Source organism: Carettochelys insculpta, chromosome 1, assembly GCF_033958435.1.
Source record: "Carettochelys insculpta isolate YL-2023 chromosome 1, ASM3395843v1, whole genome shotgun sequence".
Classification (NCBI taxonomy): Eukaryota; Metazoa; Chordata; order Testudines; family Carettochelyidae; genus Carettochelys; species Carettochelys insculpta.
In genome coordinates this window covers 260,031,379-260,058,601 of record NC_134137.1, presented here as the reverse complement: position 1 = coordinate 260,058,601, position 27,223 = coordinate 260,031,379, and the positions used below count along the sequence as shown (strand labels likewise).

The 27,223-nt window shown below is 44.1% G+C and overlaps 1 protein-coding gene across 1 annotated transcript; it reads right to left on the bottom strand.

Annotated features, from left to right (window-relative positions):
* Window positions 1-1,336: 1,336 nt before the first annotated feature.
* LOC142007201 (aldo-keto reductase family 1 member C3-like) lies at window positions 1,337-26,970 on the bottom strand. The gene is made up of 9 exons (XM_074983761.1): window positions 26,884-26,970; window positions 21,944-22,111; window positions 20,844-20,960; window positions 14,640-14,717; window positions 11,224-11,346; window positions 9,471-9,580; window positions 8,243-8,408; window positions 4,902-4,984; window positions 1,337-1,618 (listed from the first exon to the last, which is right to left on the bottom strand). The coding sequence occupies exons 1-9, from the start codon at window positions 26,968-26,970 to the stop codon at window positions 1,579-1,581; spliced, it is 972 nt and encodes a 323-aa protein (XP_074839862.1). The 3' UTR covers window positions 1,337-1,578.
* Between the last annotated feature and the right edge of the window lie 253 nt (window positions 26,971-27,223).

The following is a 27,223-nucleotide window of genomic DNA, read 5'->3' as shown; positions in this document are numbered from 1 at the left end:
CAGTGGCCTGAAGTAATACTGCAGCAATGTAACAAACCCTAGCACGGCTCATTGCCAGAGTCCATGTGTGCCTATTGACCACATTGTCAGCAACACCTCAAAAATATTCTGGGTCAGGTCATCAGCTGGTTAAATGAGCATCATGCCAGTAAGTCAATTTCCCTCCTCAGCTACATGGGTGTGACTCAGTGGTATAGAAAGAGTAAGGGGAGCACCACATCCATTGACTTCAATGGACCTGTGCTGATTTATGCCCGTTGAAGAGCTGGAATTCTGCATTTAGAGCTAAAATCTTGACCTTCCTTTGCAGTGGCAGAAAAATCCCAGTGGAAAAATGACTGGTGGGATTTCTTGCTTTCCTATGTAGGTTGCTCTGAGCCCCCTATATAACTGCTGATGGCTTGGTCAAGAAAAGAAAAGGGTGGAGCTGATGGATCAGCCACTATGCAGACCCATCACTGGTTCCTTCTTCCCCACAAGGTGTCGGAGAGCAGGGCTGTGTCTACACCTAGAGAAAACTTTGACATGGCTATGCTCATGGCCATTTAGAAAAATACTAATGAGGTACTGAAATGCATATTCAGCCCCTCATTAGCATGCTGCCGGCTGCAGCACTTCGAAATTGCTGCTTTTTGCTCCCACGTGGCTCATCCAGACAGGGGTCCTTTTTGAAAGGACCCCACACATTTCGAAATCCCCTTATTCCGATCTGCTGAGGGGAATAAGGGGATTTCAAAATGTTTGGGGTCCTTTCAAAAAGGACCCCCGTATAGCCATGTGCGGTCAAAAGTGGTGCTTTTGAAGTGTCGTGGCTGGCTGCATGTGAATGCTAATGAGGCACTGAATATTCAGTTCAGCGCCTCGTTAGTATTCTTTGATTTGGCCATTAGCATCGCCATTTCAAAGTTTTGGCCAAGTGTGGCCCCAGGCGCCAGCAGTAGCAGACATTACTGTAGACTGAAGAGACTGTTACCAGCATGAAATGGCTTTGCTCTCATTCTCCACCAGCAACAGAATTCTGGCAAAGTTGACTGTGGTGTTGCTAGATCCAGTGTTACATGCTGGGAACTGTAGTCGGTGTTTAGAAAAAACTAAGAGGAGATAGGAAGTGTGTGTGTGTGAAGACTGGGGTGGGGGCTGGTGCTGCAAGTGTTTTAAAAGCTGTGGGATTGACGTTTTAACAAGGACAGATTCCATCTTATTTCAAACTAGCTGAGTCAAGCACCCTTGGGAGGTCTCACATACAGCACATTTGCAGGGCTATGATCTGCTGGCTCTGAGAATGAAGTAAAGAAACACAATTATCAAGCAATAGAGACTAGATTCAGAAACTAAATTGCACAGAGACATTTATTTCCTCACAATTAGCAATCAAGGACCTTTCCATTCAGCGACAAAGTTGTTTAGAATTTCTGTTTCAAATGCAGTGTCGATCTCTTGCCACCACCAGCGGAAACAGCCCTTCCAGAACTGAGTGCTTCTGTAAGAGCCGTCACTGGAATGGGACAAGGAGATGAAATGTGTGTCTGACTCCTGATGTGTGAAATAAATTCAGGAACACTGAAAGGATTCTTTTCATTATTCATCTTTAAATGGAAACTGAGGGTGGTCCACAAGCCTAAAACAAAAACATTTATTAAATCTCCCCACTAAATTGCATTAGGACATCTGTGTACAAAAAACCCCCATGAATCTCAAAGAGCGGATATGCAACTCTATATCAGTTTTAGGGAGTTCTTTAGGCCCATCACTGTTTTATCAAAACACATGAATGCTCTAATAGTGTCTAGTGAGATGACATTATCACAGAGGGGCGAAAAGTTGTCAACCCATGTTCAGAGGTTGGAGAAACTACTGCAGAGAGTTGTCTTGCATGGAGCCATCACAGCGGAGCAAATGGATCAAACTCGAGTGTCCCAAATTGTGAGGGGAGCGCAATACCAGCACCCAATCCTATTCTACCTTCAGTTAAGAGAACGACTGGTGGCCCCACCCAGCTATTCGCGATTGATTAGAGAGATCCGAAAAGAGGAAGAAAGGCAGGCCACTTGTGAGAGTTGGGGCACTCAACCATCCAAACATGGCAGTACAGCCCTCTTGCAACCCCCCACAACAACCCAGAGAATTGGTGAGATCTTACAACTCCCACATTAAGTGTCAGCTTAAATTGTGATTTTACAACTACATGTTTACAATAGACCAAATCTCATGGCTTACTTGCTACCCATTAGGCTTTGCCTGAAAAGGTATCACACATGCACACCTTTGCATTCTTATGCAAATGATCTCTGGGAGACACTTCTCCCAGCCTGCAGCAGCACTGCATTCCTTCTGCCACATTTCCTACACTAACATCTGTGTTTACTTGGAAGTTAATAAAGCTCAGAGAAAACATGACTGTAAAATGCCATTGTGAGAGATAACAGCAACGAAGGGTCCTGTGCCACCTTATAGACTAACAGAAAAGTTTTGAGCATGAGCTTTCGTGAGCACAGACTCACTTCATCAGATGCTGGTCTTGGAAATCTGTAGGGCCAGGTATAAATAAGCCAGAGCAAGGGTGGGGATGATTATTCTCAGTAAACAAGGAGGCTGGAACAAGTAATAGTGTGCTTTGATTAAATAGTCTTTAAAATGCAGATAGGCCCAGACAGTAAAGTTGTGATCCTGGTCTGGATCCAAAATCTGTGTGTGTTTTTGTTTACCTCACTGCAGACAATGGCCACCCAGAACAAAGTGTATTTACTTTAGACCCACTTTCCTGCAAAGATCAGGGTTGCTGAGGTACAGGGAGTTCAGCTGTCAGCTGCCCCCAAGGACACTTTGCAGAGCAAAGGGGAGTGTATTCACAAAGGAAGAAATGTGCAGCTCCCTGATCCTAGGGATAATCTCCAAGGTGCTTTCTACAGTATGGAGTGAGCAGGGCCTCAGAGAAGCCATGGAGCAGGGGAGGAGCCTCAGAGGCGGGGCTGGCCTTGGAAGAGGGATGAGGCAGCAGCAGGGCAAGGGTATTTGGGTTTGTGCAAGTAAGAAGTTGGCAACCCGATCCAGAAATGCCATCAATTTATCCCCTATGCAGCATCTTGGAGGATGTAGCACAGGACCTTGTTCTGTGGGTTTTTCACTAACCAGGGAGATACCTAGGCTAATGCCACTAGATCAAAACAAAGGCCCCAGAGAGGAGCCCTGGACTGATCCCAGAGTTTCTAAAACATTGGAAATATTAATAACCATTAGGATGATTAGACAACATCCAAGGAAAGTTGTGATTTCACCTTCAAACTACAGCAAAGCTAAGTGAGATAACCAAATGTTTTCAGTGCATCCAGAGGAACTCATTTATAGTAATTTCCTGTTGTTTTACTAAGATAATGAAAAGCAGAATATAACTTATTGAATCATTCTTCTACACTGTTGGGGACTGAATAAGCAACCCCACCAGGTTCATTTTCCTGTCATTAAAAACAAGAAGTCCGGTGGCACCTTATAGACTAACAGATATTTTGGAGCATAAGCTTTTGTGAGCAACACCCCTCGTTGTCTTAGTCTGTATCTTCAAAAACAACAAGATGTCCATCTCGGCTACCTCTCTGATACTGACTTCCTGTCATTGTGGCTTCGGGCTCTGGGGCATCTTCATCTCCCCTATTCACTGTCCCTGGAACGTAATTTTCTAGTCTCCCTGTGTGCAATACTATTGTAATCGTAATCGCGGAATATCAGTTACAAGACAGGTGACATGATATCTTCTACTGGACCAACTTCAGCGGGTGAGAGGAACAGGTTCTGGTCTATAGGAAGCTTGCATCCTCTTTTCGCCTCCACCCCCTGTATTTCCACAGGTCAGCACACGAACTCATAGCAGCTGTAGACCCTTCCAAAACAGTGGATGCAAAATCTGCAGACTTGTCTCCACTGCTACATTGATTAATACTTCCTACAACCCTCCTTTCAAGACCTATGGATCTTACACATACCTAGCACAACACATGGTAAACCTCATCCTGTGTACTAAGTGCCCCAATAACCACAAATCTGTGGGCAAAACCAGAAAATTGCTATATTTTCAAAGGAAATCACACAGGAAAATAATGCAAACACACACTGTCAGGAGAGGGTGGACACTTTTCACAATGTAATCATGGCGTAGCTCACCTATCAGTCCTCATCCTCATTGAAAATCTGCACAATTTTCAAAGATGAGTCCGGGAGCTCAAGTTCATAACTTTGCTAGTCACTGAAAATTGTGGACTCAAGACACTCTGTTATAATAATCCATAAATACCACCTATAACCTACTCACATTCCATCCCTCTGTAGGGTTGCCTTCCTCTCCTTTCTCCCCCTCCCCATCCCCATATGACAGGAATGGTGTTAACAGGCCATTTCACCATGAATATGTGTTACCTGCTTATGCTAAACAGTCTGTTTCTTGTATCAGAAAGGTAGCCAAGTTAGTCTGTATCTTCAAAAATAACAAGAAGTCTTGTGGCACCTGATAGACTAGCAGATATTTTGGAGCATAAGCTTTTGGGGACAAAGATCTGCTTTGTCAGACGCAGTCTGTTCCTTGTATTTAGATGTTGGCCCAAAAAGTATATTGCCTCGCCCACGTGGTGTTCTAGTCTCCTGTGGGCTGTAATGCTTTCGTTTATTTTGGTTGTTGGGTTTACCAGGAGGTGCTGGTAACCTGTGATATACAGGAGATCAGACTAACAGATCTGGTGATCCCTTCTGGCCTTAAACTCTAGAACTACAGTCCAGTCCGAATACCTATGATCCTAAACACTTCCTCTATCATCATCAGGGTCAGTGTAACCCAAATTCTTATTTCTTTGAGACCACTAGAGCCTTTCCCCGCCTTGCCACGGAGTTTTGAAATGCAAAATGTTGTGACTCACGGTGTTAAGTTCAAGTAGCGAAGATTTTTGTTCAGCCCATCAATGGTTTTCATGTCCTCCTCAGAGAGCTGGAAGTCAAAAACCTGACACAGATGACAGGAGCAAACATTGAGTTATTCCTGCAGGGAATGGCTTATCTAAACCTGGAGTGCATTGCATTTATAGAAGCACATGTCTCATGTTAGATATATATTAATCTAGGCCTGTTCTTTCCACTGAATTTTAGATATTTCAGAGGTGCAGGATATGTGCCTATGGAACTGTTGTGATTTTCTTGACTGTACATTTCACCTTTGAATTTCTAGCTGTCTTCAGCGTGCAGAGGCAACTACCACTTACGGAAGTAAATGGGATGGTACAGAGGAAACACAAATTGTGCTGTCTCATGTAGATATTCTTCCTTGTTTTCTTCTTTCCTTTAATCTAGAATAAAATCAGTCAGTTTGATACTGTATGGTTTACTCCTTGGGCATGGAAAATTGAGCAAGGGTTCCTATAGGAAGCTGATTTATCTGATAAAAGTATTTATGACCTGGACAAAAACGGATGGGAGGGGCAGAGCAGGGTTTGGGGAGGGTCCGTTGTCTAGCCATGTTATGAATGGGAGCTGCGAAGGAAAATCTAAATGTATCTGGAGAGATAGGAAAGGGTTAAGTTAACCTGCCTCTGAGGGAAGGAGTTTGTAGGAAAGTGACAAAGAGCCAATAGGAGCTAGAGGAAACGTTCAAACTAAATCACAGCAAAACAAAAAAGCAGTCCAGTAGCACTTCAAAGACTAACAAAATAATTTATTAGGTGATGAGCTCCGTCTTTAAAGTGCTACTGGACTGCTTTTTTGTTTTGATCGTATATAGACTAGCACGGCTTTTTCTCTGTTACTAAATCACAGCAGCATTTCTCTTTTGTTAGAAAAGACACTGGCAAAAGAGGGGATTTCTCCAGGGAGAGGGAAGAAATGAACTCTTCCAGAACAAATCCCCTGGGCTCGTCAGAAATTGTGATCAGGGAAAAGTTTAAACAGTCCCATAAAGTTTTTTCTTTTTGTTGTTTGGGTAGAATTACTATATCTGACCTTTCCAAAAAGAGGACACCCCTGAGAGGGGGTAGTAAGAGAGAGATAGCCGTGCTAGTCTATATACTACCAAAACAAAAAAGCAGTCATGTAGCACTTTAAAGACTAACAAAATAATTTATTAGGTGGTGAGCTTCCGTGGGAGAGACCCACTTCTTCAGTATCTACCCACTCACATTGGATTAAGGTACTAGATATACTATAACACCTTAATCCAGCGTGAGCGGGTAGACACTGATACCAAATATCCAAGAGCAGGGGATGGCTGATGGGGGAGGGGCAGCATTTCCTATCTGTCCTGATCCCTCCCTGGCAGGGAGCAGGAGTGCACAAGAGGTGACAGCAGTGCACAAGAGGCTCTCTGGGGCCATGCAAAGCACAGGGGCAAGGCTGAACCACCGGGCAAATGGCAGCAGCCCCAGCTCCTGGCAGGGGTGTGGAAATCCAACGTGGTGCCACAGCCCCTCTAGAACCAGTGGAGTTGTGGGCCAGCCACGGCCTCCCCAAGCAGCAGGGATCTCGGAGGCAGGGCTGCCTTGAGACGGCCCCACAGAGGGTGCTTACCTTGCCAGTGAGTGACAATGCAATGCAGCCTCCCCGGGAGCCACGTGTCCCCCACAGCTGGGCTGCAAACACGCTGCTGACTGAAGGGGCTGAGTTCCCAGCCTGACCCCATCCAATCCTGTTTCCCTAACAGAGGGGAGGGGGGTCCCTCCTACTATCTCCTAGCATGGCTCTGCTTCTGACTTTGCTTCCTTCCAACGCAGGAGCTGCTTCTGGCTGAGCAGAGGCAGACGCTGCTGGGAGAAGGGGGAAGGGCAAAATCCCGGACAGTTTTAGATTTTCGAAAATCCAGCTGGACAGAGATTTAAGGGCCAAAAAAGAGGACGTGTCTGGGAAACACCAGCCCTGTGGCAATCCTAGTATGGGGGTTTGGAAATTATGTCTGAGATGGTTACGTGGGCCTTTTGCAATCTCCCCCAACCTAGAATCTGATCCAGGGAAAAACCCTGTGCTTTGCTTCAGTTCATGTTTTGTTCTGTTTTTTCACATTAAGCCATTTACAAGGTGTGCAAAGCTAGTCTTGTTTTAATAATAAAAGTACTTTTTCTTTGTTAACAAGTACTGGTTGTTTTTCTGTGTCTTGCAGGGTCTTAAAACTATGAGCCTAGCCTCAGACACATTACCAAAGAGCTTGTGGCTCCCTGAATTTTTTTTTGGGTGCTCTTATTATTTCTTCCCAACTCCTTGGAAAAAGGAGGATGGAGCTTTTGCCCTCAGGGAAGAGAGATTCCAAGAGATTTCTTTCCTGAAAAGGGGGCTTTGTACACTTGATGGTGGCAGCTACTGATTGGTTTGAAGGAAAACTCTTCTGTCTATGGGAACTGCAGAGATGGGCTCTAGTAGGGTGTGTCTACAGTAGGAAGTAACTACGAAGTTAACTTCAAAGTTAAGCACTACTTCAGAGTAGCCACCAGAGAGTCTACACACGTTTTCCTTTACTTCAAAGTTAACTTCAAAGTAGGGAACCCAACTTCAAAGTCCTTACTCCATTCCCAGGAATGGAGTAGGCCCTACTTCAAAGTTTAACGTTTAAGTAGGGTGTGTGTGTGTGTGTGTGTGTGTGTGTGTGTGTGTGTGTGTGTGTGTGTGTGTGTGTGTGTGTGTGTGTGTGGACTCTCAACTTCAAAGTTGTGTGTGTGTGTGTGTGTGTGTGTGTAGACTCTCAACTTCAAAGTTGCTTATTTCGAAAGAAGCAACTTCAAAGTTATTTTTGTAGTTTAGACACAGCTGTAGTGTTTTGTTTGACTAGCCAGCTCCTATTACCTGTACTCAAAGAAATCAGTGTGACAAGCCAAGAGGGGTGAAAGCTGGAAAGGGGCACTCTCCTTCTGGAAGATAAGTTGTTTTTCCAAAGCTCAGATGGGCTCTTATTCCAGTTTGATGGCAAGACTAATGTTAGTCGTTCTGATGAAGGACTCCACAAATCAGTTGCTCCCTCTCAGTACTGCTTTTGGGAGACACAAGGACTCCAGGGATTTTTTGCCTGCTATTGTTTGTTCTTTAGAAGTTGCCAGATTAGCAAGTAACATGTCAAAAACATTCTGTAAGAATAGAGGCCCAGCCTGAGAACTGCGCTATGCAATGGCTGATTGTGCAATAACATACGGAACAAAGGCGCAAAAGTTCTCAGCCCTCTACAGTGTCTCGTCTAAATCTGCACCTACGTGTGTCCCTCCTTCTCCTCTTTCTACGCTTCTGGTTTCACCTGGAAGTTTTCTTCAATATGCTGTCTGGTGAAGCTCTTAAACAGGACCACAATGCCGCGCTGCAGCTGGTAGCGCAGGGCTACTGGAGCGGGACTTCGGTTGTATTTTTTGGCAATTGCATTCAACACTGGATCCTTCAGCAGAACTGGGGTGTTTTGAGCTATCCTACAGGGGAAACAGATAAACTGTCATTTCTAGAGTTAGGAATGCAGTCACGTAAGCCTCGTAAGCACAATACCTGCGCTTTCTGAAGGTAACCTATTAAATCTTTCACAGCTCTCGTTTTTATTATATAACTCCATAAATCTACTATATATTTTAGAAACTGTGTGTCTGTGTCTGTCTGTGAGTACATTCATTCACGAACTCCTCCTAAATGGTAAAAATTAGAGCCATCAAATTTGGTATACAACTTCCTTTTATCCTAACTTAAAGCAAGGTCAGGTTTGATTGTGCCAGGACAATGGGATGTGGCTGGAATTGGATTGTTTCTCATTAAACGGAAACAATAGCTAGCAGTGACAGATATGCTCTGGAATGACCACAGGGGGCCAGCATGCACAAGGGACAGATACTGCAGAGTGACCTTGGCGGGTACACCTATAAGACAGTGTCCAGCTGGGGGCGAGGCCCCACATGTTGCTGGTCACCATCCAAGTGTAAGTGGCCCCACCCCCTGTGGTCATGCCTGAAACATTAATCCCAAGTGCCAGACACTAAGAGGCTGGGGGAGCCTGGCTGGTGGCCAGCACAGACCCACACCACTCCACCCTCACCACAGAGCAGCTGCCAGCCAGGTCTGGGCATTACAGCTCCTGATACCATGGCCACCCCCAGGGAGCACCTGCCAGCCAGCTAGCACAGCCCTGGATGGCCTCAGGGCTGCTCTGAGCCTCCCAACTCCCTGCCCTGATTCCTCCACCTCCCACTCTGAGCCCCCTACTTCCAACCCCCTGTCCAGAGCCCCACACCTTCCACCCCTTTCCATAAATTCCTGCATCCCCTTCTCAGACTCCTCCACCCCTCCACCCAGTGCCCTAAGCCACCTCACACCCAACTTCATGCCTGACTCCTGCGCTCCCCACATCCTGCCCTGAGCCCTCACAAGGACTCAAACAATGCAGGGTATCAGTCTCAGATAGTAAGATCAGACATTTAGAAGACAGAGGGCACTTCCCCTCTCTCTGACCCATTATTGAGGGTCTGAGCCTGTGACAACAGCCTTACCACATCTTGTCTCTCTGTGAGCCCAGTGCACAAAAGGCTTCAAGGAGGATACCCTTGGATTTGCAGAAGGCCAGCATTTTGCTTTGGCTGAGATAAGGGTGACATTCCACCTGCAGAATCACCCCCACAACACCCAAAATTGAGAATTTAGATAATTGGAGGAGCAGCAGTTGGACAAAATTATATCAGATTTTACATCAACAGGATACAGAAAGTTAAAATGTCAAATAGCCTTCAATTAAAATACAGATTAGAAGTGCAAATGACCATGGGGTGCTGTTTAATTGATAATAAATCGCAAGTACAAGTTTGTCTCCAGGACATCAGAAGGCAAGATGTATTGCAGGAGAACAGATTCAAGAAAGAATTTACAGTGAGCAGCAATTCTGCTTGCATTACTCAAGTGTTTAGTCTGACCGAATGTGCAATAAGCTGTTTACATGCACGATTTGGCTCATCATGCATAGTTACCTAGGTAGGATATGGATCAAAATCATGGCCTGGACTAACTAAGTAGTAGTAGCCTTTTGCACTCCTACATCTTGGACTATAGGCCATTGCCAACCGTTGCTGTCCATTAAAGGAATACCCATTAGCTTTGGGACTTAACTGAGAGAACGTTGGAAGGGACAGAACAAAACTGAGCCACAAAAAAAGGATGAACCTGCAATAGGATTGCTTCTCAATTAGCCTTTCAGAAAAGCAATAAAAGGAAGAAATTTGGGATAGTGCTCTATTTTGCCACAGCTAAATCAATGCTTCAGATTTGAAAACTAGAAGAAAACTTTATTTGAAACCAAATAGACTACAGCCCTCTTTTTGTTAAAACATAGTGATTGAGAAGAATTTATAGGGATGAGGAAAAAAAGATACACTTGCTGGAATTCCTATTAAAATTAACTTCATAAAAATAACACTGTATTTTTGAAAATTCAATTATTTAAATAAAGCATGTACACTTTCATTTTATTTAAAAAAATTACTTGAGTTAAGGACCAAACAATGTCAGTAAATCTGCTAGTCATACATGTCATTTTTTCCCCTTTATCCAGCAGATACAGAATACGTCTTGGTATCTACAAGAAGGGTGGTCAAGTGGAATGGAAAATAACACGATCCATCTGAATCACCTCTCTCTGAGCCTACTGACTGAAAGCCACATTTCTGAGTATGAATTTGAATAACCTAGTAACAAAATATCTTCACATTCCAAACAGAAAGAGGGTGGTGCTCTAAAAGTTCATTCCTATGGCCAGGGGATGAGGTAAGCAGAAGATCTCTGAATCTACAAGGAAGTGGATGGGTCTTACTTTCTCTTGTCTGTCTGAAATAGTGTCTCTTTTTGAGGATTTTCTACTTCTTTTTTTCTTGATTTTCATAAGGTGGTCATGAATTCAGTGAGGGGCGCAACCAAAGCCCTGTCCCAAACACAGAACTATGTGTTTTTTTTCCACAACTTGAACCTGAATCTATGGTTACTGATGTTCTCTGTCAACATCAGTTGATCCCCAAAACCGAGTTCAATATCAGGGTATAAATGTTATCTACTTGAACTGGAACAGCAAGAATATTTCCTTTGTGATTTTAAAGAAAGGCTGGACATTAGCTCTTGCTGAGAAAGACATGCTAGAATTTCTCCTTCCTTCAAGCACTGAGTTTCTTCCCCTATTGATGAAACTCTTCACAGACTATAAATTCTGCATTTCTTCCAACACAAAACTTTTAGGTCTCCATTCTAACATCAGAACTTTACCTGGTTGAGAACAGGTTTGTACTTGAGCCTGGGTTTGTTCAGAATCATTTCCAGCTGTCTGATGTTGAAGTTGGACACCCCAATGGACTTCACCAAACCTGCATCCTTACATGCCTCCATGGCCTGGGAAAAATAACAGTAGCTAGTCCCATTATCATGACTGGCAGTATAATTTCCACAAGACTAGAAAAAATATGCACAGCTGGACTCACTCAATGTAAAATTATTCCACAAAATTATTCTTATACATACAGGAAGGAATGTTCGATTTGTTCTAGAACAAAGCTCTGATTTAGAGATGATCATTTTCCAACCATTCACTTAGGCATTTCATCTATTTGTCCAACACACAGATGAATAATAGAATTTTCTTCCCCATTTGAAAGTAGACCAGCAGTTCTCAAATTGTGGTTCGGAACCCCAAACTGGGCCATGACCCCTTTTCAGTGCTGTTATCAGGACTTGCTTTGACTTGCTGTGACCCAGGGCCAAAGCCCAAGCCCCAACACCTGAGTCTGAAGACAAAACTTCAGGGCTTCGGCCCTGGGCATCAGGGCTCAGACCAAAGAACCCCACCTGGGGTGGAAGTCATTGGGCTATAGCTTTGCATCTCCTCCACCTTGGAGCACTGGGGCTTGGCTGGGATCAGGCTTGGGCTCCCCCTTGTGGGGTCATGTGGAAATTTTTGTTGGCAGAAGGGGGTCACAATACAATGAAGTTTGAGAGCCCCTGAGTGGTACAATCTGGTCACCACCTCTTCCAACCACTTTCTCTTTATTTGTCCCTTATACATATAGAACCTCAAAGACACAGTGACACCCAACCGCTGGTAGTGAACTCAGAAATTACGATGCCACAAAAGTAAGGGACTAGTAACAGCATTTTTAAGAGTTTTATAACATAAAAATAATTGAGAATAAAAATTAATAGAAAAATACAATAAATACTGAATGAGATGGACAGAGGCATGGTCACCATTAGAATGTCTGTATTTACTTCTTCCTTTTGAATGAGGGAGTTTAATTAGTGCTTATGAAAAGGAAGAGTAATTATCTCCAGAGGTAATACAAGCAGATACTCTGTTAACTTCCCCACAAAGCTCTGCCAATGCACTTGGATTCTGGCTTCTCTTTATAGAGAAACATTAATGGGATTAAACTAAGTGAGGAACTTTGTAATATGGACAAGTGTGGACAGACTTTGAATCCAGTTTGTCAGTGTTGACAGGCTGGCGTCTAACAGGCTGCAATACTGAGCTAGTTAAAGAGCTCTACCTAAGGCAGTGCTTCCCAACATGTGGTACGTGTCCTAGTGGTTCTCAAAAGGATTTCAAGGGGTACACAGAAGAAAATAAATTACTAAAAATCAGGAGATGAGCACTGAGACAACATTGGCAGAGCGGGTATTCTGATAAGGCTGAAATCCCCAAAGGGGTGTGCATAAGGAATTAGGGATCTACGGGCTCCTCGTTTTGGCTGACTCTAGGGAAGAGTATTTCATTCCTCCTCTGCAGAATATCATGCCCACTTCTGCATGAGAAGCTTCTGTTGACAGAAGTTACTGTCGGAAGGGATTTACTGGCAAAACTTCTGTCGACAGATCACATCTACACATAAAGCAAATGGAAAGAGCAACCTGTTCTGTCAACAGAGCGTGCCCAGACTGCCTGGCCCTCTCTTGACAGAGTGGCTGATGGGAAGCTCTGCAAACAGGGCTGCCTGGAGTACCGGAAGCCCTGTCTGTCAACAAAAGGGCCTTGGAGCATTTACATGGCTGTTTTGTCGAGAGAACACTGTCGAGAGAGGCATTATACCTGAACGGGGAGAGGTATAACTCTGCTGTGGATGTGCATTTGCCGTGTAGATGCTCCATGTTTTTTTCTAGCAAAAGCCCGGTTTTGCTGGGAAAAGCCTCTTGCATAGACATGGCTCACATGTAAAGCCCAGATCACAATTATGCCCCTGAAAATGCCTTTGGCAATATCCCTGCCCTAAGAACAAAGGTTAAAAAAAAAAAGCATTATGTGGCTTCCTGTTTGTTGTGATTTCCCCATAAAATCTGCTCTGTTTACAAGGGGAAATATATTTCACTTAACTAGCAGCCCTGAACACTCATGGAAAGGCTGTTCTATGCACAGTTAGTGTACCGCTTTTATTATTTCACCCTGCCACTGACACAGTTACCTCCCCTCGTCTGATGGGGCAGCTCCCACACCAGTCACACAAGGATTAAAGGGCTTCTCTTGGCACTGTTAGCTCTAAGACACTTCGCCCATGAGGACTGTCAAACCTGGAGAAGGGCAGGACCTTAAAAGTGAAGACATTGGCTCAGTCTGAGTGGGACTCTGATTAAGGAGTGCTAGAACTCACAGTACAGACCTCCCAGGGAAACTGCTTGAGCACTCTGGCCTCCTGGGCCTGCAGGTGCAGTAGAGGGACCAGGATTTCTATACTTCTGTTTTTGGAGCCCTGGGACTTTGCCTTCATTATTTGGGCACATAGGGGATCTGGTGTCCAGAACTCCTCCCATGGACTAGTGACCTTCCTTGTGTGTGGTATCACAAGGACCTGGCCATTTTCATGGGTTGCAGAATCACTAAGATTCTCTCTTCATTTGGATTATATTATGTCTCTAGATGGGGACAGACGGATTGTCTATCAGGTGCAGGCACAGGGCTGTACCTCACACCCTGAACTTGGTATATCAATAACACAATTATCTAGAAGAGGACGTCTGATATGAGCGATATGTCCCTTCACACGCCAGCCTGCTGCCAGAGGGATACAATTGATTCCAGTGGAGACAATCATGCTGGTAAAAAGGTGCCTATAGTGGGATGGCTTATTCCCACAAATTTAAGGAAATAACATGCCCCATTGTAAAGCACCACAGTACATCTTCCTTCACTTTAGGGGTTGTGCCACTTTAACTACTCTATTTGTGTTTAAATTACATCCCTGACTGAAATAGTTACCATTTGACCCAGACTGAATGTGGACCAAAGCAGCATCATTTTCTTATACCAAGTGTCACTGATCTGAATTTAGTAAGAAAAAAAATGATGAAGATTCAGAATAAGGAGCTCCTTAGCCCAGCAGCACCAACCAGCTATGGAAAAACAGGAGCAAAACACAGACAAATATTTATTTTTGTCACTGAGGTTGGCAGCTACAATGCTCAATACACAAGAGGCAGATCTGTTAAGTCAGAATCCACGTTTGATGAATAGGCATTTCAACAACATATCTTACTAACGATCCCAGGATCCCCCATACATAACTGCATTTGCCTTAGCCATCTAAAAAGGTCATATGACTGGAACTCCTCAGAACTCTGGACAGTTTCTGGGTAAAACTCAGCTGCCTAAATAAGGAAACTGGATGTGCTATTATTCCTTTTATACTCATGTCACTCACCTCCCAAGTTTGTCGCAGGTCTACCACATCAAAAATGAGTTTTCCATTTTCATCCATTGGTGATAAATCTGGCCCAGGCTTAAAAACAAAAGGAAAATCCCCTTCAGCCCTGATATTTTTATGCAAGTGGACTTTAATCGTTTTGTGGCTAAGGAAGGATTTGTAACCAGGAGGTGGGAGGAGGAAAGGTGTTGAACTTTAAAGTTGGTGAGGGAAAAAAAAGAAGGAATGGTTTTAGTTAAACTGTTTGGCTTCCCTCAAGATGAAAATATTTGAGCTACATCCACACTACAGAGATCTTTCGAAAGAAGCCCTTCCAGAAGATCTCTTCTGAAAGAACTTCTTTCGAAAGGGTGCGTCCACACACAAAAAAGCAGATCAAAAGAGTGATCTGCTCTTTTGAAAGAGAGTGTCCACACAGCCCCGGCTCTTTTGAAAGAATGGGATAGAAATTGAAAACGAAGACTGCTCTTTTGAAAAAACCAGCCTGCGGAGCATCTACATATGTTTTCTTTCAAAACAAGCTTTCAAAAGGGGGCGCTCTTCCTGAAACAGGAAAGGAAGAGCAATTTTGAAAGGAGCTGCATTCTTTTGATTTACTTTCAGAAGAATGCTCTTTGTGTGTAGAAGCTCTGCTGGATCTTTTGAAAGAGCCCCCTTGTTTCAAAAAATCTTTTGAAAGAACTTGCTAGTGTAGACACAGCCTTGGATGAGAGAGTAAGAGCTGGATAATGGCTTAGTCATCAAGAATTTGCTCTGTCATCAAAACTTACAAATGATCTCATACAAGCATATTAATAAGCATTATTAATTCCCTTTCTTTTAAGTTCTTAATGGAAGACAAATGAAGCACCAGAACAAAACTGAAATCATTTGAATTAAAAACTACCTTGAACTGTACTGAATTTTTTACCTCTCTAGGGACAGAGCAGCTATTGTAAATTGTCCAACTGAGCTAGAGAATTTATCTACAGACCGCTGTACACGACTCAAATATATTGTGTACTTTGTTTTCCATGACTAAATTTCACCCTCCATGCCTAGAAATAACGAAGTAAATAAGAGGATAAATGTTAATAGTGAAAAATTAATTATTGCAGTTAAACACTACTTTCATGATAAGGTGTCACACAAAACTGCAATGTTCATTGACAAAGAAAAAGGAGTTTGACTTAATGAACTAAAGAGGTTATGGTTGATTAAATAAATAATTAAAACACACACACACACACACACACAGACAGAGGAAACCTCAGGAATCCCCAGCTAATTTTATAGATTACTGGTGAATTTTCACAGTAACTAGTGTTAGCTCTTGATCATTGTGTATATTTGAATTTATAGAGTTTCCAAGAGAGCTTGTAATTTTGCAGGCTCACTAAGATATGTAAGTGGAAAGGATTAAAAGCTTATAACCCATATGCTTACTATATGTCAATTGTCAATGAGACAATACAAGTCCCCCTTCTCCAAATACTGCTTTATAGAATGTGCCTCTTATATTAGCTTTTCTTTTTTCTCTTGCCTTTATGATGGATTGGGTCTCAGAGATTCCCTAGAGACTGTCATCTGATCAGCTGATCATACCACTGAGCCTGCCTATGTGCCCTCTGGAGTGCCCTACCACCTTTCTCCTGCTGAGACAGAAGCTCTGGTCTTCCCCAGCAAAGGCATAGGGTTGGGGGAATACAGCCCACAGTAGAGCAACACAGACACAAAGCCACTGAGAAGGCTCAGTCAAAAGGACTTGACACGGCGCACCAACTGTACAGCCCTAGAGGGATCAGAATCTCAGACAAACACCTCTTACTCTGCATAAAAGTCTTATACAGAACAAGTTTATAAGTTGCTCACTCCCTTTATCAATGAAAGAGAAATGCATGGCAGCTTCTGACCCTCTCCCCAGCCCCGGTAACAATTATGCTTGGTTTAATAATAAACAAAAATTATTTTATTCAATTAAAAGTAGGATTTAAGTGGTAGACAATGATAAAGTAATTTACTAAGCTCAATAAAACAAAACAAGCCAGCTAAGCTTAATGCTTTAAGGCTGCATCTACACTACGAGATAAATTTGAATTTAGGGCAGTTCGATCGATTTTATCACGACTGTCTTTACTGTAAATACCATTAGCTTGATTTAGGGGGCACTAATCTTGAGATTACAAAATTGCAGTTACCTGACTGGTGTAGCGTCAAGCTCGAATTTAGAAGTTCGATTTAAGGCCAGTGTGGAAGCGTCACATCTTAAAATAGAATTTGTTAGCCTCTGGAGGTGTCCCATATGTAACTCACAGTGCCCCTCACTGCTCTGCTCTGGCCACTGCTCTCCTGTAACAGGAAGACTGTGAATTTCCAAGTGGGAGCAGTAAGCCTTTGGCTGTGGGCTCGTGTTAGTATGAGAGCCTGATAAATATTTTTCTTTCTTTGCGATTAGCACTGTGAGCTCATCTGTCCATTCAAACAGCCCCTGCAGGGAGTTTGTGGCTCTGTCTCTACACTTGTTATTTTTTTCTGCACTGCGGTGGGCCAGCTGCTGCCCCACTGCACCACGTCGCAACAAGGTTGTTGTGGGGGCCGTGGTTGCATAACACTCTGAGAAACTTCTTCTCAGTGATTTATATTTTTGTGCAAACCCCCCTTCCAACCCTCACAGACACCACACAGTCGGGGTCTTTCCTGCACTCTGCCACATCACGTGGGTAGCCTGCAACCCAGTAAAAGGATGTGCCTGCCGTTCAGAGCTGACCATGCTGCCAGGCAGCACCATGTCATAGATTGTGCGTATTTAGGGCTCCAAGGGTGGGAAAGATATTTGGGGGCTTGCTGCTGCCATGGGGAAGTCTCACCCAGTGGCTAAGATATTGGGGGTTTTGCGCTAACATACTCAGGGAGGACCACTTCAACTGGTCCCACACTAATCCCCTCCCCGCCTGTACTGGGGCTTGCTGCTGCCGGGGAGAAGTCTCCCCCACTGGCTAAGATACATGGATGCTTGCTGCTGCCATGGGGAAGTCTCCCCTGGGGGGTAAGATACTGGAGTTTTGCTGCTGCCATGGGGAAATCTCATGAGCTGAGGGGGCTGATACCCCATGAAGGGACCATGTCATCTGGGCCCTCAGTGCTTGCCTCCCCTACCCCAGGAAACACGAGCTGGCCCCCTGCAGTCAATAGCCGCGTCTACACGTGCACGCTACTTCGAAGTAGTGGCTCCAACTTCGAAATAGCGCCCGTCACGGCTACACGTGTTGGGCGCTATTTCGAAGTTAACTTCGACGTTAGGCGGCGAGATGTCGAAGTCGCTAACCCCATGAGGGGATGGGAATAGCGCCCTACTTTGACGTTCAATGTCGAAGTAGGGAACGTGTAGATGATCCGCGTCCCACAACATTGAAATAGCGGGGTCCTCCATGGCGGCCATCAGCTGAGGGGTTGAGAGACGCTCTCTCTCCAGCCCCTGCGGGGCTCTATGGTCACCATGTGCAGCAGCCCTTAGCCCAGGGCTTCTGGCTGCTGCTGCTGCAGCTGGGGATCCATTCTGCATGCACAGGGTCTGCAACTAGTTGTCGGCTCTGTGTATCTTGTGCTGTTTAGTGCAAGTGTGTCTGGGAGGGGCCCTTTAAGGGAGCGGCTTGCTGTTGAGTCCGCCCTGTGACCCTGTCTGCAGCTGTTCCTGGCACCCTTATTTCGATGTGTGCTACTTTGGCGTGTAGACGTTCCCTTGCAGCGCCTATTTCGATGTGGTGCTGCCCAACGTCGACGTTCAACGTCGACGTTGCCAGCCCTGGAGGACGTGTAGATGCTATTCATCGAAATAGCTTATTTCGATGTCACTACATTGAAATAAGCTATTTTGATGTAGCGTGCACGTGTAGATGTAGCCAATGAGATTTGGGACTTCTACCATCACCATATTATACCTACAGTGACATTCTTTCTGTTTTGTTCTGTTTTGTTCCAAAACTACCTTAGCAAAGGTTCTTCTGGGAACATCTTTTTACAGAACATACATGATTTAAATCATTCTCATCCACTATATTATTTTCTTTCTGATGTAAACATTTTGTCAGTGGGCCTAATTTCACAGCAATATAGTGAGGGGGGAAACCAATAATTCTTTTTTCCCAGACTTTTCCATCCTCTTTCTTCTAACTTTGAAATACAATATGGGACCCTGTATTATTTTCAGGGATCCCATACAATGATGGGAGGTGGGACACTCAGTGAATGCCCAGTTCAGAACCCAGTTGTTGCACATGTATTGGCTATATAATGAGTCGGGAAACCAAAAATTCTTTTTTCCTACACTTTTCTATCCTCTTTCTTATAACTTTAACATACAGTCCAGGCCCCTGCATTATTTTCAGGGATCATATGCATGGAATGATGGGAGGTGCGACACTCAGTGGATGGCCAGTGGAAAATTCAGTTGCTGCACCTGTGTTGGCAATGTAATGTGGGGGGAAATCAAAAATTCTTTTTTCCTATACTTTTCTATCCTTTTTCTTTTAACTTTGAGGGTCCCTGCATTATTTCCAAGGATTGACATATTTTCAGGGATTGGGAAGGGAATGAGGAAAATGCAGTGTGGGAAGATGATGTCAAGACCGTGGAGCATACCCAGAATGCTATGGGGATGAGGGAACTGTGGGACGGCTGCCCACAATGCACTACTGCAACAGTCCATGCTAGCCAATCTGAGTGTGGCAGCAATGACTCAACTTTGTGGGGAGCACATGGGAAGTGAGGATGGTCAAATTCAAACTTACAAGTTCCAGAATTACAAAATCGATATTAATGTTTGAATTTATCTCATAGTGCAGATGCAGCCTAAGAAACTTGTTACATGCAACTTCTTGCCCTAACAGTAGTTTGTCATCTCTCCTCACAAGCTAGGCAGCCTCCTGGCTAGGGCCTGATCCTTCCCCCCATTCAGTCTTAGATGTTTCAGGCAGTTATCTCAGTGGTAAGCCGGAGGGGTATGTTGATGTCTGGCAAGTGCTCAACTGTTTAGGTTCCTGCCTAAAAGTAGATTTGGCCTAAGGCAGGAATCCTTTGTGTTCAGCTTCAACTCTTTTACACCGCCGTGGAAAACTGCCACATCCAAAATGGGTTCCAGCATCAGGTGACCTGGCCACATGTAGGCTGTGTCTACACTAGCAAGTTCTTTCAAAAGATTTTTTGAAAGAAGGGGGGTCTTTCGAAAGATCCAGTGGAGCATCTACACACAAAAAGGGTTCTTTCAAAAGTAAATCAAAAGAATGCGGAATTCTTTTTGAAATCACTGTTCCTTTCCAGTTTCAGGAAAAAAGAAAACGTGTGGAGATGCTCTGCTGGCCCTTTTTTTTTGAAAGAGCAGTCCTCTTGGGGCCTGATTTTTCAGTCTCTGTCCCATTCTTTTGAAAGAGCAGGGGCTGTGTGAACACACTCTTTCAAAAGAGCAGATCGCTCTTTCGATCTGCTTTTCTGTGTGGGGACGCACTCTTTCGAAAGAAGTTCTTTCAGAGAAGATCTTCTGGAAGGGCTTCTTTCAAAAGATCTCTATAGTATAGACATAGCCATTGTGGCTGGACCAGGCATAGTTCAAACTTACAGGAAACACAAGACTATTCACAGGTCATTTTCATGAGTACTAGGCCATTTTCATAGAATCCTAGGGCTGTAAGAGACCTCAGGAGGTGATGGAGTCCAGGCTCATGCTCAAAGCAGGACCAACCCTAACTAAATCATCCCAGCTAGGACTTTGTCAAGCTGGGACTTAAAAACCTCTAGGGATGGAGATTCCCCCACCTCTGTAGGTAACGCATTCCAGTGCTTCACCACCCTCCTAGCAAAATAGTTTTTCCTAGTTTATTGAGTACTGCTAATGGCCTTCATTAGCATGTTTAGATATATAAACAGGTTTATGCATCAAAATTTCTAACTTCAAATAATACAAGATACATGAATGATACATGCATGTGAATAGAATACATTCAGGGGATTACAAGCCAGCCAGTGATGAGTTACTTGCCACATTTTACATAATAAAATATGGGGGTGCTATATCACAGCCTTTCCCTCTAACAGTGTCATATGCTACTTCTGTAGGATGGATGTATAACTAGATGGATGATGGGTCTTTTTTAGAACAACTGTGCTATGGCCCATCGATTTACTCCTGAAAATGTGTTTTCCTCTGTATATTTTTAAAGAAACATTTACCTTTAGAGACGTGGGGGCATGAATAATGTAGAGATCAAGATAGCTGAATTTAAGTTTCTTCAGTGATTGTTCCAAGCAGCTTCGGACAAGTTCAGGTCGGTGGAAGGTACTCCCAAGCTGTAATGGTTCAAAAACAACCGTTCTTTCTGAAGTCCTCTCTTTCTTCTGCTTTCCTAAAGGCTGACTGTACACTTTTCTAATAAGCCTTGGCAATGGCACAGCACTGTCTGCGTCTTTTAAATGAAGGGCTGCATTGTGAGGTGTTTATGTGCAAAGCTGAACATCTGAGTAAGGAGTGACTATTTCCTGAAGAAGCAAAGCAAGGAGCTGAAAAGCTGCTAGGACATCAGACATGCACTTGGTCAGCACGGGGAACCTATATGAGGCTACTTTTCAGGTTAAAATCTGTTGTACGACTTCAAGAGAAGGACCTTGGAAGAACGGAATGGAAGATGTCCCTTGGTATATAACCTAGGTTCTAGATTTGTCTCTGGGAACCAGGAGAAGGGAGGTAAGACAAATGCCATTTTTAATGGACATCAGATATGATGTGGAAAGAACCCTGTCGCAAGAGCCCCCTCCTTTTTTGCCAATAGTTCCCCCTTCACTGTATGGTTCTACTCTGAAAAGTGACCCTCCAAACTTCACTCTCCCTTAGCTATGATGTCTCTGTAGAACTGAAAGGAGTGAATTTTTCCCCCCCTTGATGTAGACAGGACTCTGAATGCACACAGGGAACAGGGAGGATGAATAAGGTGCCATTTTTTCAAAATCAATTTACAAAAAAAAAAAAAGTCCACTCTTAAAAAGAAATGAAAATAGTCTATTAAGAAAAGTCACCACAGTGCACGCAAAGTTTAGCAAGGGGCATGAAGTAGCTGTTTTAGCTTTGCTTTCACACATGTAGAAATAAGCGTTGTGCTCAGCCCATAAAGTGTTATACACTGCAGTTTCTCAATTCTGTGAATACTACTCCCCTAAAGCCAACCCTTTTAATACTGGGCTTGAGTAGGTCACAAAATTCTTCATAAATTCAATAAAATAATGAGGACAGGAAGCAGTACAATAAAAATCCCTTTGTTAAAGCAAATTTGTCTTACCTTTCCTGTGTAAAATATGTCCTCTCTTTTGACTGTTCCATCGGCAATCTTCTCATAAATGGCTCGCCCCACCTCCTCCTCGGTCCCATAGACAAAGGCTCCATCAATATGGCGGAAGCCAACTTCAATAGCCACCTTGGTTGCTGCCTCACATTTACTTTTTTGAACCTACCGATTAAGAAGGCTTAGTGTCACTCTCTCTAGATTAGGAATATTTTATGTCAGTCCCTCAGAGTTTTAATGTCCATCACACAGACTTCAAAGTGGAGTGGCACATTCCGAATTTTCAGTTTACTTTGAAGGAAATGTAAGGGTTCTGGGCCTGATCCTCTATTGCCCTGCATCTCGTGTTGTCATTTACACCACAGCACAGGAAATGGAGTGTAGGTGTAAAATGGCTACAATTCAGGGACAGCACTTTTTGTTAGTCCTACTGTGCACAGAAATAAATGGCTCCTAAATTTGCAGAAACACAGAGAATTGGGCACATTATTTCCAAAATATTTTTTACAAGACTTAAAGGACAATTAATTCAGGATCCTGAAACCATGAACTACAAGAACCAGATATCAACATACACCATGCATTAGAACCCCCAGTCTGGCCCATCTGAGCTTCTGTCTATTCATTTTAAAAACATCTTTGATTTTTAAACCAAACTCTTAATTTTGACAAACCAGAATTATGTTTTTGAGTGCTAGAGTTTGGCAGGATGACATTTCTTTTATCAGTAGTGGTAACAAAGGCAGGTATTGGAAACTTTTTGGTGAGAATTATGATTTCATGAATTCCCTGCTGCTTCTTGATAAAGACTTAGCTTTTTTCTAGGGCTTGTCTACACCACCTCCCTACTTCGAAGGGAGGATGGTAAGTAGGGTGTTGGGAGTTTATTAATGAAGTGCTGCAGTGCATATGAAGTGTTAAACTTCAAAGTGCCAGCTCGCGTCTAGCTGCGGCTCACCCGCCAGTACTTCACAGTGTTTAGGCAACTTCAAGTCCATTTACTCCTCAAAACTGGGGGCCAGTGACCAATCCATCTGTGGCTTCTGGGCTAAGGAGCAGCAGCAGAGGTAGGACTGCCAGGGCAGCAGTGAAAGAGCACTTTGGGGAGCATCTCGTGGCAGATAGGCCCTGTGGGACACTGCTGATCCCATTCGGGAGAGTGACAAGTGGGCAACAGGTATGTGGTTCAGACCTTTGCTGCCCTCCCTGCTTAGGGAGCACCTAGCTAATAGAACAGGGCAGGGAGCTAGAAGCCAGATCTGGCTTGGCAGCTCCCAACAGCCCCCAACCGCCCAGCTCCTGTCAGGAAACAAGTGATGGCTTTCACGTCTGGCAAGGCATGTGAACCTGTTTCCCCCACCTTGCATCACTCCTGTGGGCAGTGTGATGGTGCCTTAAATTACACCCATTTAAGAGTGGTGGTCTTACAGTGCCTTGGGCTATGTCTACACTACTCTGGAAAAATCGACTTGCTCAGGGTCAATCTCCCAGGGCTCGATTTCGCACATCTAGTAGGCATGCACAAAACTGACTTCTCAGGGTTTGCAGTGGACCCCTGTACTCCTTGGGAGATGTGAGCAGTAAGGGTGGTCAACAGGAGAAACTCTCCTGTCCATCTTCTTCAGTGATGACAGCCAGGTAAGTGAATTGCAGATATGTCAGTTCTCGCAATGCAATTGCCGTAGTTAGAATTGCATATCTGAAATCAATACCTTTCCTTTCGCTAGTGCAAACATAGCCTAAGTATTGAGGAGAAAAAAGACTGAGTCAATGGACGCAGTTGATAAAAACTATCATATATAGAAAAGTCATGTGTAAGGAGGGAGGCTTTTCAGAGAAGAGGAGGAGGTTGTCAGAGACCATATCAGTTCTGCTAGTACTGTGCAAAGGTTACGAGTACTCACTGGAAAAAGCTAACTCACTGAGCTCTAGAAGAAGTGTAGTACCTTTATCCTATATGTGTCATGGTGCCACAAGACTCAGACATACCAGGTGGGACAAAAAGATCCACATGCAAATGTCTTCCACAGAGAGGCCCTCTCCCCCCAGGCTTTTTTTTTAAACAGTATTTAGTCAGTTGGAATTCTCACTGACTCATGGACAGGAATAAGGAACAAAAAATTAGTAGAGACTTAAAAAATAAATAAATTGCACTTTTTAGCACACTCCATCTGAGAATCCCAATGACAGTTTGCCAGCTGTTAGGATAAAAGTCTTCCCAAGGTGTGCCATTTCTCAGTGCCTTTCAATGAGACCAGGCTTCTGTCACTTAGGTGCTCTGGAATATTTTATCCTTAAGAACTAAACCCAGTGAGATAATTCAGAGATTATCGTCATTTTACAAAACTGGGGAAACTAAAGCACAAAGAGGCAAGCAAGATGCCCAAGGCAACATATTATGTCTACAGGCGAAGCCTCTGTCGACAGAAGTCACTCTCAGAAGGGATTTCCCGGGAAAACTTCTGTTGACAGATCACATCTACACATAAAAGTATATTAAAAAAGCAATCTCCTCTTTTGACAGAGAGCAGCCAGACTGCCTGGTCCTCTCTCGACAGAGCGGCTGACCGAAAGCTCTGCAGACAGGGCTGCCCAGCGAACTGGAAGCCCTATCCATTGACAAAAGGCCCCGGAGTGTCTACACAGCTGTTTTGTTGACAGAAAACTATCAAACAAGGCGTTATACTTCAATGAGGAGAAGTATAAGTCCTCATCAGAGACATGCTGTTCGCAGACGATGCTGCTGTAGTGTCTCACACAGAAGACCAGCTTCAAAAACTGCTGGATCAGTTCTCCAAAGCGTGCAAGGACTTTGGGCTTACCATCAGCCTAAAGAAGACAAACGTACTCGGTCAGGATGTTGCTGAATCCCCCTCAAACAGCATTGACAACTATATGTTAAAGGTTGTCCATGAGTTCGTTTACCTCGGGTCCACCATCACTGACACCCTGTCGTTGGACACTGAGCTAAATAGGAGGATCGGAAAAGCGGCCACAACTCTGTCCAGACTCAGCAAGAGAGTGTGGAATAACAACAAGTTGTACACTCACACCAAAATGCAAGTCTACAGAGCCTGCATCCTCAGCACCCTCCTTTATGGCAGTGAGACTTGGACCCTGTATGCCCGCCAGGAAAAGAGGCTGAACGTCTTCCACTTGCGCTGCCTCAGGCGCATCCTTGGAATATCATGGAAGGACAGAGTGACCAACACCGCCGTCCTCGAGCAAGCTGGAATCCCAACCATGCACACCCTCCTCAGGCAGCGTCGGCTCCGCTGGCTTGGCCACGTCCACAGGATGAATGATGGAAGGATTCCAAAAGGCATCCTGTATGGTGAGCTAGCCTCTGGCAAAAGACCTCCCGGACGCCCCCAGTTGCGCTACAAAGATGTCTGCAAGAGAGACCTCAGAGAGGTAGACATCGAGCTGGACAACTGGGAAGAACTAGCAGACGACCACAGCAGATGGAGGCAGGGGTTACACAAGGGTCTTCAGAAGGGCGAGATGAAGATCAGACAGCCAGCAGAGGAGAAGCGAGCGCACAGAAAGCACACTAAGGACTTGCCAGATGCCCACCACATCTGCAAGAGATGCAGCAAGGACTGTCACTCTCGTGTGGGTCTTCATAGTCACAGTAGACGCTGTAAATGAAGTCCTCAATTGAAACTATAAAGGGCGCGATCCATAGTCTATGCAGACTGAAGGATGCCTACTGCTACTATAATGCTGCCAGCGGATGTGCCCGGTTTTGTTGACAAACCATCAACAAAGCGCATTTTGCATGTAGACACTCTGTGTTTTTTCTCTACAAAAGCCCAGTTTTGCCAGGAAAAGCCTCTCACATAGCCATAGTCACTTAGAGGCACAATTGGATCTTCTAACTCCAAGTCCCCTACTCTGACCAGTAGGCCAGTTCCTTCCACAGTGGGATCAGCAGTGGGTGGGACTGTCGAGAAGGGAAAAAAAGCAAATGTACTAATTTTCTTTTCTTGAGTTATCAGTAGAGCTGATAGAATTGACCAGCCTCAGGACAAGATAGGGGGCAGACAGTCAAGGCCTGTGAAAGGGCCACGGCTGGGAGCTAGCCTCCTCCAGCCAACCTCTCATCACTGCCCAGACTGCTCTGTGCAGGGCTCTAATAACAATTTAAAGGGCCCAGGGCTTCAGCTTTTACTACAGTAACGGAGCTGGTGGCCTGGAGCCCTCAGTTCTTTTAAATGACTGGGCGCTGGGGCAGCTGCTCCTTTTGTCCTCCCCTCAGCAGCCCTGCTCAGTGTAACATAGCAAGCAGCGTTACAAGGGCTAAAACCAACCAATTAATGTCTATTTATAAGAAACTATTCTCCATGTACTCTGCATTTGCAGAGACGCATGTGTTGCAAGCTGGAAAAGATAGGTCCGTGCGTCAGGGCTAAGATACACAGAGAGTTACACAGTAACAGAGAGGGAGCCATGCTAATCTATACACTATCAAAATAAAAAAGCAGTCAAGTAGCACTTTAAAAACTAACAAAATAATTTATTTTATTATTATTATTATTATTTAATTTTAGAGAGTTACATAGTGGTTCTGAGGTCAGCAGAGGGGTGGATTGACAGATAACATGGTGGGGTTCAGGGTGTGAATGTTTGGGGTGCTGGGGATCAAGTGTTTTGGTAGAGCCGGCTTGGGGAGTTGTGCATCAGCACCAGACTCACTCAAATAATAATAATAAAAAACCCGGCAGCATGGATATTCTCACAGTTATATGCTAGTTAATCTTTCACTCTGCACACCATAGCAATTTTCAGACATTGTCAATAGTTATTGAAGCTAGATATACTGGGATCACATCTTGCGTCCCTTTCTGCAGTGATAGAGACAATGGTTATACCAGTGCACATCCGTGTTAAGCAAAAAGGTTAAGGATAAAGAAATCTATGCAAACCTTACTTACTATATCAGGGGAATAAGTACCAAAGCCCACTGCAGGAATTTTGTGCCCATCGTTCATCTTAATACGACAGTCTTTGTCAAGCTCCATCTCTTTAAAGAATTTCTTCGATTCCTTGCTGAATGCTGAATCTTAGCAGAACTGATGTGTGAGCCAGCAAGACCTGCAAAAGGAAAACAGTATGAATTTCTATTGTATTTTTCTATGAAGTGTACTAAAAGGAGTAGTTACATTTGAAGAAACAAACATAAAGGGGAAAACGTACAAATGAAAAATAACAGAGCTCTCAGAAAACAAATTGACATTATGAAACAACAGTTCAAAGATCAGTCTCTTTCCTCAC

What these genes read in the sequence shown, in the direction of transcription:
- LOC142007201 (XM_074983761.1), bottom strand. Translation starts at nt 26,970, where the DNA reads ATGGAGCTTGACAAAGACTGTCGTATTAAGATGAACGATGGGCACAAA. An exon ending in GTACTTATTCCCCTGATATA is followed by an intron (nt 22,112 to 26,883) that starts GTAAGTAAGGTT and finishes CTTAATCGGTAG; the next exon opens with GTTCAAAAAAGTAAATGTGA. An exon ending in ATGCCCCCACGTCTCTAAAG is followed by an intron (nt 14,718 to 20,843) that starts GTAAATGTTTCT and finishes TTTGTTTTTAAG; the next exon opens with CCTGGGCCAGATTTATCACC.